General features: G+C 50.4%; 1 protein-coding gene across 3 annotated transcripts in view; it reads right to left on the reverse strand.

Annotated features, from left to right (window-relative positions):
• Positions 1-2,125: 2,125 nt before the first annotated feature.
• LOC125550243 (putative disease resistance protein RGA3) overlaps positions 2,126-12,750 on the reverse strand; it is a 28,116-nt gene continuing 17,491 nt past the window's right edge. The window contains exons 1-13 of one of the 3 annotated variants that reach the window (XM_048713207.1): positions 9,633-9,661; positions 9,363-9,459; positions 9,003-9,109; positions 8,285-8,834; positions 8,027-8,198; positions 7,727-7,936; positions 7,547-7,639; positions 6,736-7,427; positions 3,850-3,898; positions 3,658-3,753; positions 3,496-3,570; positions 3,248-3,295; positions 2,126-2,896 (exon numbers count right to left, since the gene is read on the reverse strand). In XM_048713207.1, coding sequence (XP_048569164.1) covers positions 2,405-2,896; positions 3,248-3,295; positions 3,496-3,570; positions 3,658-3,753; positions 3,850-3,898; positions 6,736-6,770 — 795 coding nt within the window. In that variant the 5' untranslated portion in view covers positions 6,771-7,427; positions 7,547-7,639; positions 7,727-7,936; ... (3 more) ...; positions 9,363-9,459; positions 9,633-9,661 and the 3' untranslated portion in view covers positions 2,126-2,404. Of the gene's footprint in view, positions 2,897-3,247; positions 3,296-3,495; positions 3,571-3,657; positions 3,754-3,843; positions 3,899-6,735; positions 7,428-7,546; positions 7,640-7,726; positions 7,937-8,026; positions 8,199-8,284; positions 8,835-9,002; positions 9,110-9,362; positions 9,481-9,632; positions 9,662-12,750 lie in introns of those variants that run through there. The other 2 variants (XR_007301557.1, XM_048713197.1) reach the window with 2 other exon arrangements.

The raw sequence follows: 12,750 nt of genomic DNA on the forward strand, positions 1-12,750 counted from the left end.
ACCCCAGAAGACCTCGACGAACTAAAGACGACAACCGAGAACCACACAGATGACCAAGTCGATGATGCCACTGCTTGAAGGAACCAGTAACGGAGGCGACTGAAGCGGAGGAACTGGCGATGATGGTGGCAGCGGAAGGAACATGAAGCCAGTCCAACTCCCAAAGACCCTGAGAATCACGGCGGCGAGGGCCAGCCCCAACCAGAGTGTGCGTGTGATGGTCCTGGACAGAACAAGAGTCAACGTCAAGGATGACGCGACAACCAGAATCAGTAAGTTGACCGGCAGAAAACAGATTCATGGTAAGTCAAGGAACATGAGCAACATCAGGAACAGAATAAGGAGTGGTAAGATTGCCTCTACTAGCAACAGAAAGTGGAGTACCATCAGCAGTGAAGACATGAACAGGAGAATCCAGTGATCGAAGAGAGGACAAAGTGGAAGAATGAGAAGACATATGAAAAGAAGCTCCAGAGTCCAGAACCCATGGGGACGTACCTGACTGTGTAGAGGGCGGTTGCTCAGTGCGGGAAGCATCAGTCACAGAACCAGCAGTACCCATCGAGGAAGAACTTGAAGTCGCGAGCAGACGCTTAAGTCTCAGAATATCCTGCTCAGTCAAAGCAATGGTTGAAGCTGTCGAGGTAGATGACGAAGTACCTGAAGATGATGATCGCGCCTTGCGCAGGTGTTTCCTCTTCGTGTAGCACTGAGACTCAATATGACCATCATTGTTGCAGTAATCGCAATGTGGACGGGGGCGACCTGAGCCTCCAGAAGGAGTGGGCAAGAGCGGCGGAGCACTCAAGCGAGAAGGGGTCGGTGCAGCAGGTGGCGTGGAAGAAGACCGAGTAGCGAGCACAGAGGGAACCTCCAGCAAACCAGCACCATGTAAGCGAGTCTCCTCCGCACAAATATTAGAAAGCGCCTCCATGAGAGAAATACGGCCACGAGCAAACAACTGAGCATGCCGGGGCTCAAACTCCTTACGGAGCCGAGACAGGAACTCGTAGACGCGATGAAACTCCAAATTGGCCTGGACAGCCTGGCAACAGGGGCAAGTACGACAACCAGCACTGCAGAGAGAATCAAGCTGGCGCCAGATAGCAGAACTCTGTGCATAGAAGTCATCAATAATAGAGTCACCCTGCTGAAGAGCATGCTCCTAACGGACCACGGAAAGGTATAAGGCATCACCAGAGGGCTCATAGCGCTGACGAAGACTGGTCCACATCTCAAAGACAGTAGGAAGACCCAGAAACTCAGAAGCAAATTGAGGCAGAACACTAGCAGTGAGAACAGCTGCAGCACGAGCATCATCATCAAGCCACTGGGTGTAAACAGACAGAGCACCATGATACGTCTAAAGAGCCTCCTCATAAGCCAAAACCCTCTCATCATAAGCACGATCAGCAGCCTCATCAGCAAGCTTAGCCGCATCCTTGGCGGCCTGATTAGCATTCGTAGGAAGAACCAATGGAGTCAGCGGAATAGGGGCAACCGGAGGAACCGGATGTGGCGGACAGCAGACCTTACCAGAAAGAACACCCCAGAGACGGATGCCACGCATGTGAATGCGCATGAACCCAGTAAACTCGGTGTAGTTAGTACCATCAAAGATCACCGGACAGCGAGGGACAACAACATAGCCCGATGCAGCAGACATTTTTTTTATCAAGGGGCAGCTGGCAGTCGGCGGCTGAAGAAACGCAGGGACCAGGGCTGGCGGGAGCAGGAGATCAGGCCGGCTGGCTGGGAGCTGCAAGCAGGACGGCGGGCAGGCCGGCTGGCTGGGAGCTACAAGCAGGACGAGCGGGCAGGCCGGCTGGGAGCTACAACCGAGACTAGCAGGCCGGCTGCCAAGCGAGACGAGCGGGCCGGCTGGGGAGCGAGGCCGGCTGGGGATCGATCCGATCGAAGACTCCAGGAGATCGAGGGGGGGCTTCGATCGGGAGCGAGACGAGCCGGACTAGATCGATCCAATACGGGAGACTCCGGGAGATCGAGGGAGAGCTTCGATCGGGAGCCAGACGAGCGGAAACAAGAGATCGAGGCCGGCGGCTGCGGTCGACGGATCAATAGCACGAGTTGCAGCGTGCAAAAAATTGACCTAGCTCTAATACCATGTTAGGAATATGCAACTTGTATTCCCATGAGGCCATAGGCCGATATATATACATGTACAGGTGTGGAACATATGCAGGAAACCCCTTATACAACAGGATAAATACAAAGGGGTACATGACTTATATTATAACTCTAACATGCTTCGCGTGGTCCATGTTCCGGAAAGCTTCATTGATGTGTTCTACTACAAAAAGGCAGATGTTCATGTTCTTGAGGTTTCCATGATCTAGCACGAGTCCGTAGCACTTTGGGCTCAGCCTCAGGGCAGTGGTTGGTGCTAGAAAAGTGTTGAATGCAACCGCAAGCCAAGCCATAAAGAATGTGTCATCCGTTCTCCCCCCATATCCGAAATCATCTTGGTCCATGTACTGATCTGGGGATGAGAACTTCCAGTTATGTTGAAAGTCTCTCTGAATCTCCTAGTTGTATCCTTGTCAACTTTATAACTGACTTTTAGACCCCTATTAGGAAGATCAAACACCCTTTGAACACTGTCAGCATCGACACGGATACTTCCCCTGCCTGGGAACACCATTTCAGATGTCTTTGGCTGGTAGGACTGCACCAGGAATTTACTAAAGTCCCCTGGAAGTGTATCTGATAAGTTCAAGAGGCCCCCAAACAACCTTGAAACTAGCTCTGACTTCTGTGGCGGGGATAGCGAGCTGTTGAACTTCACAAACCGCCCTGGTGATGCCCTTAACCTGCCAGCTTGTGATGGTCGCTCCACATCTTCCCAGGCAGGCACCTCAACTCCTTCAACACTGGACTGATGATGAAAAAATTAAAAAATTAAACACAGGACAGAAAACTGAACTATGAAAAAACTAGCAATGATCGTGTGGATCAATATTGCAAAAAACTATATAAACATAAAATGGATCATACCAACTGATATGGCGTTTTTGTGCAACCAAGAAAGTTCATCATGGCAACTAAAGACTACCAGTGTGCAAACAGCAAGAAAACTAGGAAAACATACTAGACCTGACAACTACAGAAAGTTCTAGGGGATGTGCAACGATAAAGCATGATGTTGGGAAGAAGATAACAACAACTAAAAAACAGGTTTGCAAGAAACAATTCAATAGCTCATAAACACACAAAAAAAACCACATACCTCAGCATCTGCTGCGGAAGATGAGGCAGCTCCTCCACCAACTATTGCCTGCACAAAAATGGTGACAAATGATGTCAACTACAAAGATGTCAACTTTTGTGAAAACTATATGTACATCAAGATGACTAGTGATGTCAACTACAAGATGGTAATTGAGCAACTAGAACAAAAAAAGTTGTGCCAACTGCATCATAAATTCATCAGCCCCTAAAACCCCGAGAAGCATTGATATTCAAGGATTTACTTACCCTAGTAGATGATTCAGCTCGCTCTGCTGCTGCTGCACGTTTAGTCCGCTTTACAACCCGAAACCGATCAACATCCTAAAAAAATAAAAAAAAACATGGTTGTGGGAAAAAAATTATTATATGACCCAAAATAAGGTGAATGTGTAATCAGCATGCCCTTACCTCAACTTCCTCTCCCTCCTCAACAGTACGTTTTGGGCGTGGCTGGCGATTAGCAGCACGCTTTGTCCTCCGGCAAAGGGACTGACTTCCAAAACCCTAATTAAGCAACCAAAAAAACATGAAAAAAAGGATATAAGCATACATGGATAAGTTGAAAACAACTCAAATATGCAGAAAAAATGAGAAAAATACATCTCCTTCATTGCCATCAGCTCCTCCTCCTATTATAACCATTTTTAGCCTGTGGGGAAAATACAAGAAAAGAAAACATAGTTAGAAGATGCGCAAAATGAAGTACAGAACCAACTAGTACATGGATGCAGCCAACTAATCAGGCAACTTGTGCAACTGAAGAACGCGTAGACAGACAACCTAGCACAAAACAACAAGCAAACTAAGCAGGGCAACTAGTATCCATTGTAAAACACATGGACAGCCAACTAGTATAGTGATGCAACCAAATCAGTAGGCAACTTGTGCAACTGAACAGCGTGTAGACAACCAGCTAGTACAAACAGTTAGGAACAGTAAACCAACTAACCAAGACAACTAGTGCAACTGCAGAGCATATGGACAACCAACTAATATATGGATGCAGCCAACTGAGGAGAATTTTGTGCAACTACAAACATATACAACAAGTTCAATCAGCCATTGCATTGCACACAACATGCGCACATCTAACAAACAGCAACATGAACTCAGCATAAAACTTGAAGGACTAGGAGAAATCATATAAACCAACTAAAGTTTAACTGTGGCAAAGTAATAACTAGGCAGAAAATAGTTAACTAAAGGCAACAAACTCATTATGATAACTTGTGCAACTGGGACAAAAACAGAACTTGTGCAACAAGAATATACAATATTGGAAAATTGGCAGGCATTGTAACTAATTTGCACAAATAATGGACCCTGGTTGCACACAACAGGGGAAACACACATGAACAACCACATACACAACAAGACTGACAGAATGGGTAGACCATATTGGCAACTCGAATACGAAAAGCAGAGCAACTTGTGCAACTCAAAAACAGCATATATACAGCCAACTAGTATATGGATGCAGCCAACTAATTGTGCAAATGAACAACATATAGACGGTCAACCTAGTGCAAAACAGCAAACCAACTAAGCGGGACAACTAGTGCAGGTGTAGAACATATGGACAGCCAACTAGTAAAAGTGATGCAGCCAACTGAGCAGGCAACTTGTGCAACTGAACAGTGTGTAGACACCCAACTAGCACAAACTGGTGCAACTGCAAAACATAGGGACAACCAACTACTATATGAATGAAGCCAACTGGATAGAATTTTGTGCAACTAATAGAAAATCCTCTCTACCTAAATCTTTGTACAACAACTTCAAATCAGCCAATACATTGCGCACAGCATTACGCACATCTAACAATATCTGTACAACAACTTCAAAATCAGCCAACTGGGTACATCAACTTGTGCAACCGGACTAAAAAATGAATACCAACTAGTTCAAGCATATATCCAACTAAGAACGAACAACTTGTGCAACTGGAACACAAGTGTCTACCAACTACACAGCAACTTCTGCAAACTCGAACACAACTAAGAGACACCAAGTTCACAGAACTGCAAATGCATAGCCACCCATTTCATAAACTTCCCGCAGCGGCCATGAACAGCGAATCAAGGATGAATCGCGGGACAAAAACCACCACCACCACTACCGCACAAAAACGAAGCAAAACACAGCAAGGGCTCCCCCTCTATGCAGCCTGCCACATCCGCCGCCCGTCGACCTAGACACCACCTCGCCACCGGCAACGAGACAGAGAGAGGGAGGATAGCAGAGGGCAGCCGCGGACGTCTGCCTCGAGCGCAAATCCAACAACCACCTACACCAACAACAAACGCATTCCCCAGGCGACACCTGGCGCTCACACCAGATCAATAACAAAAGGCTGGCAGCTTGGATAGAGAATATTGGGAAATTGGCAAGCATAGGTACTAATTTGCACAAGTAATGATCCCTAATTGCACACAACAGGGGAAAACACATGACCCAGAAGAACCACCACAAGGCTGGCAGATTGGCTATATTATCTCAAACATTGTCTACTACTGCTCCTAATTTGCATGCAAGGGAACAGAGTTGCACACCGCGGGGGAAAACACTAATCAAAAACACCAGATCCACCGCGAGGCTACAATCCACAGACGCGGCTCTATCGCCGCGAACCACTCATCCTCCATGAACCGCTCATCCCGTACGTGTATGCACGAGCTCTCCCCCCTACTGCAACGCAAAAACGACGGGATGAGCACAACCCTAGCCCACCCCTGCCAATCTGGCGGTTTCCTAAACGAAGTAGTCCGCGGGGGTGACCTCAACCTCGCCGAAAAATGAGTTCGACCTCCCTAACCCCGACCGCGACCTCGAGTTCGACCTCTACCTCGACCTCCCTGACAACGACCGCGACCTCACCAAAAAACGAGCGACCTCACCAGAAAAAAGGAGGGCGGACGAGTGGAGAAACAAGCAGGACGAAGAACAAGGAGCGCGCGTAGGAGCAGTACATGTGCCGCCGCGGACAACGACCCTCGCGGCGCGCCCCGCCGTCGACCACAACCCGGCGGATTTGGAACCGCCTCCGAGCACCAACCAACAGCTAAAGCAAAGGGGGAGAGGGGGAAAGAGGAGGAATGGGCGGCGAGAGGTGGGGAGGGGTGGACGGGGTAATGGCACAAAATTCGAAACCATCAGCCACTACGCACGAGCGGCTAATACGCTGGAGAACTGCCTAATACTCTATGACATGTGGGTCCCACAAGGGGCTTACTCGCGCGGCGCGGCGCAATCGGACCAGGCGACCGGTCCACGCGCGGGTCCGAGCGGCGCGGCCCCACCAACCGACCAGGGGACACCTGGACACAGCGTGCCGTCGATCGGGACGAGATCGAGCGGCTCTCGTTCGGCCGCTCGTTCTCTCCGTTCAGCGCGCGGCCGCTTTTTAGATTTTAGGCAGAACAAGTCATGAAGGATGCACAAGGCGAGGAATTTCTGAAATAAACTAAGGTCTAAAACTGTACTCACCATTGTACACCATCCATCCCTGCACGCTCACGCATCCGCGCACCAGAACACACCTTTGTGCTTCTAGCTGCGATGAACTGACCACCGAATACCCCGGATGAACCTGTTCTTCATCTAGTACCAAAGTCTACATCAAGAAGCACTCTGTTGACTGTGTCTTCTATCGAGCACCCCTGACCAGCAAGGATATCTGAAGTCCATGTCACTGGATGTGGCTTCAACTTTAAGGGGGGTAACACGGACTCAGACCAAACAGGAATGTCACCTCTATGCTCTTCCTTCACCGCCGCCATGGATCGCTCACTACCAAGTCGTTGGCATCGCCGCTACTCACCCAACACCCTTCGCCAGCATGCCAAACTTCTGACGATTCTCTACACCGCCACAGCATGGAGCCACAGGGGCTTTGGTTGAGGGATGGGTCTTCGGCTCTCTGCATTTCGCACATCTCAGCCCACTTGTGCAAAGTGTGGGCAGATGGAGAGTTGCTTTTATATGTTATATTCCCCACTTCTCTTTCTTCCCTTTTTAGGTTTTTTCACATTTTCCCTTTGTTTCCCTTTCTCAAGAGAACCCAGCAGAGTAGGATTTCCAGAGTGAGACACTGAAGACGCCATGCAAACCAGATGAGCAGCATTTTCCTTTTGTGAAGAAAATGCCAACCATTTCGCCCGGTACCTTCCATGTTTTATCTGCTAATAAAGAGGTCGTCAACAAACACTGTAAGGACTTCTCACCATTTTGCTAAGGTAAATACTTTGCATTATGATACCAAACTGAGAACATCACTAGATCGGAGTACATCACACACCATATGAAGGAAGGTTTTGGCTTGATCGCATATTCATGGCCGCATTTCCCGATTGATGATTAAACTAGTCCAAGCTGAAGATGATTCGGGTCACTGCAGCAATGGAACAGAACAGAACAAGTCATAAAGGATGCACAAGGCGAGGAATTCTGAAATAAACTAAGGTCTAAATGTACTCACCATTGTGTACCATGCAGTTCAAGAATTATATAATCCTGGCTTTGTTACAAAAGCGCCTGGAACAGATTGCATTCACCGAACAATACTGTTACTTTCATCTGAAGGAGGATTTTGGTCTGGTAGTATATTCATGGCAGCATTTTCCGATTCATCGGATAGTTTTTTTTTACGGGTGGATCGGATAGTCTAAGCTGAAGATGTTTCAGTTCACTGCCGCAAAGCAATAGTACAGAACAAGTCATAAAGGATGTCACACAAGGCGAGAATTTCAAAGATAAACTAAAATCTAAATATACTCACCATTGTGCACATGCAGTTCAAGAAACATATAATCCTGGCTGTGGTACAAAAGTTCTTGGAACAGATTGCATTCACCGGACAGTACCGTTACTTTTATGGCCATTGCAGTGGCAGAAGACAACCTGAACTAACCACAACTTCTGCACATACTTTTGCTTCTAAGGAGGCTGATCTACAAAATAAATCATTGTGTAATTTTAATAGATTTTACTCATGTCCAGTCTAACACATACCTCATAATTTGCAAATAACACATACCTTATTAATTCAGGTCCAGTCTAACATGCTGCAGGGTGCATACTTCATTAATCCAGCCCAAAGGAGTCTGCTACTATTTCCCCTGTTTTACTCTTCTTTCTTTTGGTTCGCGTGTTTCCTCTTTTCCTTTCTTTTCTTTTCTTTTACAAGAACCTAATACTCCCTTGTTGGTTTCCTAATTTTAAACACAACTATCAGGCAACAGGTCCTATTTCTGAGTAAGAAAGTTTGGAACTCGAAATCGAACAATGCCGCTACCTTTTTTTCTTGAAAGAACATCATACAGTGACACAACTACCCATTTTAAAGATACCACAAAACAATATGTGTTAACTTTGAATGTTTGGATTTTTTAGGTAAAAAACTTCTTTTTTTTTTCTTTCCTTTTCTTTTTTCCTTTTTCCTTTTTCCTTTTTTCTCTTTTTTCTTTTTTGCTTTCTTTTTTCTTTTCTTCTTTTTTTCTTCTTTTTCTTCTTTTTCTTTTTTTTTTGCCAGAAGAATGAAGAGATTTCTACAAGGCTATGAGAAAGCCCAAGTCCAGGACAGATCCCTGCAAAGTAGATTTAAATGAGGTAAGGAACACTTTAGATTTTGTTGTTATAAGGAAATCACAACCAAAGTAATATGACTTGGGTGTAACCTGTGGGTTATGAAGAAACAAGGTAAATATCATGGATTAGTTTTATGAGGTATAAAGTGTGGACTTGCATATACATACCATATCTGCACAGGGAGGTGATACCACCCAAGGACATGAAGCACACACTATGTGTGAATGCAAGGGCAGAAGAATTTGCGACTCCATGCAGAGGCCTGCAAAGTAGGCTGAAAACGACATGGTTCAGATTAAGTGAGGCTATATATGCATCTATGATGCAGGGGATAGGCGTAATAAAAGTTTTCATTGTCTAAAAAAACTTGAAATTGGTGGGAAGGGTTGGATACAAATGAGCAAGCATTTGAACTTTAGTATTCAGTCATGGTCCATGACAACTCAAAACACATGAAAGGCGAACAACATGCAGAACTGCTACGTACAGATTAAATTTATAAAGCAGATGACTATGCATACACTAACCAGTTTATGTACATGGAGGCATTTACAGATGGATTGCCAACTTCGTGAAAGACATAACAAGGCAAGGCTAGAAGAATGTGCGCATCCAAGAATGGCTCTGCACATAGAGAATATTAACCTGTGTGGGGTCAGATGAAAATGACAATATTGTGGTGATGAAAACATAAAGAGAATTTCTCTGGTGCTTTCGAACTTAATTTATTAGTAAACACGATAGAAATATTTGGGTAGGAACTGATCAGAAGTTCTAACAAGGAACTTGTTTGTTACCATTGATTGAAATTCAACAAGGAACTTAATTTATTAGTAAAGATGATGGAGAGTGAAGGCTCTGGCGACCCGCCAGGCGACCCCCCGGCGTCCGCGGGCGCGGCTGCTGCCCCTCCTCCACCGTCCTCCCCAAGTCCGGCAGTCGTCCCCAGCCACCCTCACGCCGCTCTGGCTGCTGGCTCCTGCCCTGGAGGTAACCCTAACTCGCTCTCTGTCGGTTGTTCGTCCCATGCTCTCCCCTGTGCCTCGGTTCCGCGTCCTGGCATTGCCTTCCGCCAGCGTGTGCTGGCCTCGTTCCTCACCTCACACGGTGGCCTTCCCTGTGCTGGGCCCCCCCGGTGTTCTCTGGGTCGTTGCTCCTTTCCCGGCGAAGTGCTTTTCGGCGAGCGGGGTAGCGAACCTTCTCTCCTACTTCTTCTGCTCGCCAGATGAAAAGCTCATCGCCTCCCCCGACCATGCTCTGGTCTTCTCTGTCGAGGTTGCTAGCCCCGCCGTCGCCGAGTTCCTCGTCGCCGTCGGCCCTGGCCTCTTGCACGCCATCAACCTCGCGCTGTTCGTCTCTAAGGGTGGGGCCTACGCTGCTGCGGCCAGGGCCCGGGAGCGCGCTGTGCGCGTGGCTAGCGCTTCGCGCGTGGCTGGCCGAGGTCACCAACCGGGTGTTATTGCGGGAGGGGCTAAGGCTAGCCGCCATAGGCTTTTAGAGATTTGGTGCCCCATCCCCTCAGGGTTTAATTCCCTCGGTTTGCTCCCCCTACCGCGGACTAACGTTTCGCTCGCTGATTCGTCGAGAACGCCCGAGAAATCTCCTGCCCATCCTGCACCCGATCTCCCGGCAAGTTTGGTCGCATCCCAGTGCGACAACTCCGCTGTCCGTAGCGGCTGTTCACCGGGCATTGACTGCAGGGGGAGTGATGGCTCAACGGCGGCTGTCTCGTCGGCGTTTACTACCCCTGCGGGTGCGAGGGGAAGCCCATATCGGGACGCGCTCCTCTCCACTAACCATAGCCAAAAACCTGCCCCGCGCCCTTTCATCCCTCCGCTATCGCTCTCGGGGTGTTTCCGCTGCCTCTCCACTCTCCATTTCGTCAGGGACTGCCGCGACCCTGTTCGTTGCCGACGCTGCCGTGTCTCGGGCCACCGCGCCGGATCACCGTGTTGCGTCATGGCATCCCCTCGCAAGTCCTCGCCCCGCCACGCCACCTGCACCTCCCCACCCAGGCCGATGCTCTCCGCCGCCACCTCCTCCTGCCCGGCGCCCCGCCACTCCGTACCCTTCTGCCGCCGCCCGTGCTGCCCAGGCCCTGGTTGACGTGCCCCTCCTTGGGGGGTTCGAAACTGGGGGCCCCAGTTCGTTGGCGGAGACCGTCCCTGAAGTGTGCAAGGAACCGCGGTTTCGCGACATTTCCACCTCTGCTGTGGTGTCTTCTCCGCCGCCGTCCCCCGTACCCTCCTCTCCGGTGACGAGCCACCCCGAGCCGGTCCTGAGCGGCGACCATGGTCAGGGGCTTGCGGCTGAGCGCCCTGCTCCCGGCTCCGACGGGTCGTGGTCCGGCAGCGCTCCTACTTCCATCACGGGGTCGCTGGAGGCCTCGGAGTCCTCTCGGTCGTCGGGACGCTCCATTGCTGCTGAGTCCCGCCGCCCGGACTCTGTTGAGGTCTTCATGCCGGACGGCGACTACTCCGCGACCTTGCGGCTAGCGGTGGTCACCATCGAGCCTCCAAATGCCTTCTACAACGACACGGTAGCGGTGCAGGCTGCTCTCCTACGTGACATCGGGCACATCCTCCCCGAGACCATCCCTTCGTCGATCGTGGCCATGTACCTGCGCTTTGCCACCCCGGCAGACCGTGAGGAAGCCATGCGCCACCAACCTTTCATGCACGAGGGCGCGCGCATCGATCTCCACCGCGAGGAGCAATATGCCCGCTCGAAGGTGCATGTGGGGACGTGTGCCCTCCTCGCCGCCACTTGCTTCCCCTCCGAGCACCTGAATCCTGTCGGCATCGCGGCGGCCTTCGCGCCCTTTGGCAAGGTGCTTGAGATTGACCCGCTGGTTCTGGCGGGGCGCGAGCTGGCCACGGTGAGGGTTGTGGTGTGCCTCCGCAACCCGCGGGATGTGCCCTGTGACATCTGGCCTATCGGCAATCGATGGGGTGTCCGGGTGATCTCCGTCTGGCCGGTGCGCGCGTGGGCCGTCTCCGACTCCTTCTCCAGAGATGGGCTGTACCTACCCTTCTTCCATGACCCCCCGCCGCCTTTTGCACACAACTTTCCCGTCCTCCAGGGGACGCCAGCGGGGCGGGGGCGCGGCGGCATCGTCAACGCTCCTCCCTTCCGGGGGCGCGGTCGTGGGGGCGAGCGGCGGCTCGCTTCGGTGTTGCGTGTACTTGGAGCGCCACCTCTCCCCGGCCAGGGCAGCGCTCCCCCCTCCTTCCTCCCCGCCTGGGCCCTCCTCCCGCCTCTCCTCTCCTCCTCGATTCGCCCGTCTCTGGCTCGATGACCTCCCGCTCTACGGTGACCATTGTAGAGCTGGACGAGGACCTGCCTGCTGCTGAGGTGACGGGAGCTGGAGGCGAAGCTCGGCGCAGTCTCCGTCTGGCTGGGAAGGAGAGTGCGGCTTGGGTCAGCGTCGAAGCCAAAGCCGCCAGGCTCAAAGCCCTGAAAGAAGCTCTGACGGGGTGCTCTCCCAGGCTCAAGGCAAAGGCAGAGAAAGATAAGATCCTTGATGGCGTTCTTGCCCTCTTAAGCAAGAAAAGGGTGGCGGGGCTTCGCTCGGCTGCTTCCATTCCCACTGCCCCGGTGCCTGCCCCTGCTGATGATTAACGGCCCTACCTTTGTCACTGCTCTGGCGATGGCAAGCCGTGAGTCGTCGTTTATCCGCCTCCCCTCGGGCTGGCTTGTATCTTTTCTTCGCTCTTTCCTGCACTACGCTAGTGTTTCCCTTAATTCGTGTTGCTACGGTGCGTGTTGTTGTAATGGGGAGTAACTCTATTAGGACTGTCCGTGTGTTGTTCTGGTATGTCCAGGGTTTGGGTTCCAAGGACAAATGTGATGTTGTCAAGAACCTTGTGATCTCTGCCAACCCTAGTCTTGTTTGCCTTCAGGAAAGTAAGCTGT

This window comes from Triticum urartu, chromosome 1 (assembly GCF_003073215.2).
Source record: "Triticum urartu cultivar G1812 chromosome 1, Tu2.1, whole genome shotgun sequence".
NCBI lineage: Eukaryota > Viridiplantae > Streptophyta > Magnoliopsida > Poales > Poaceae > Triticum > Triticum urartu.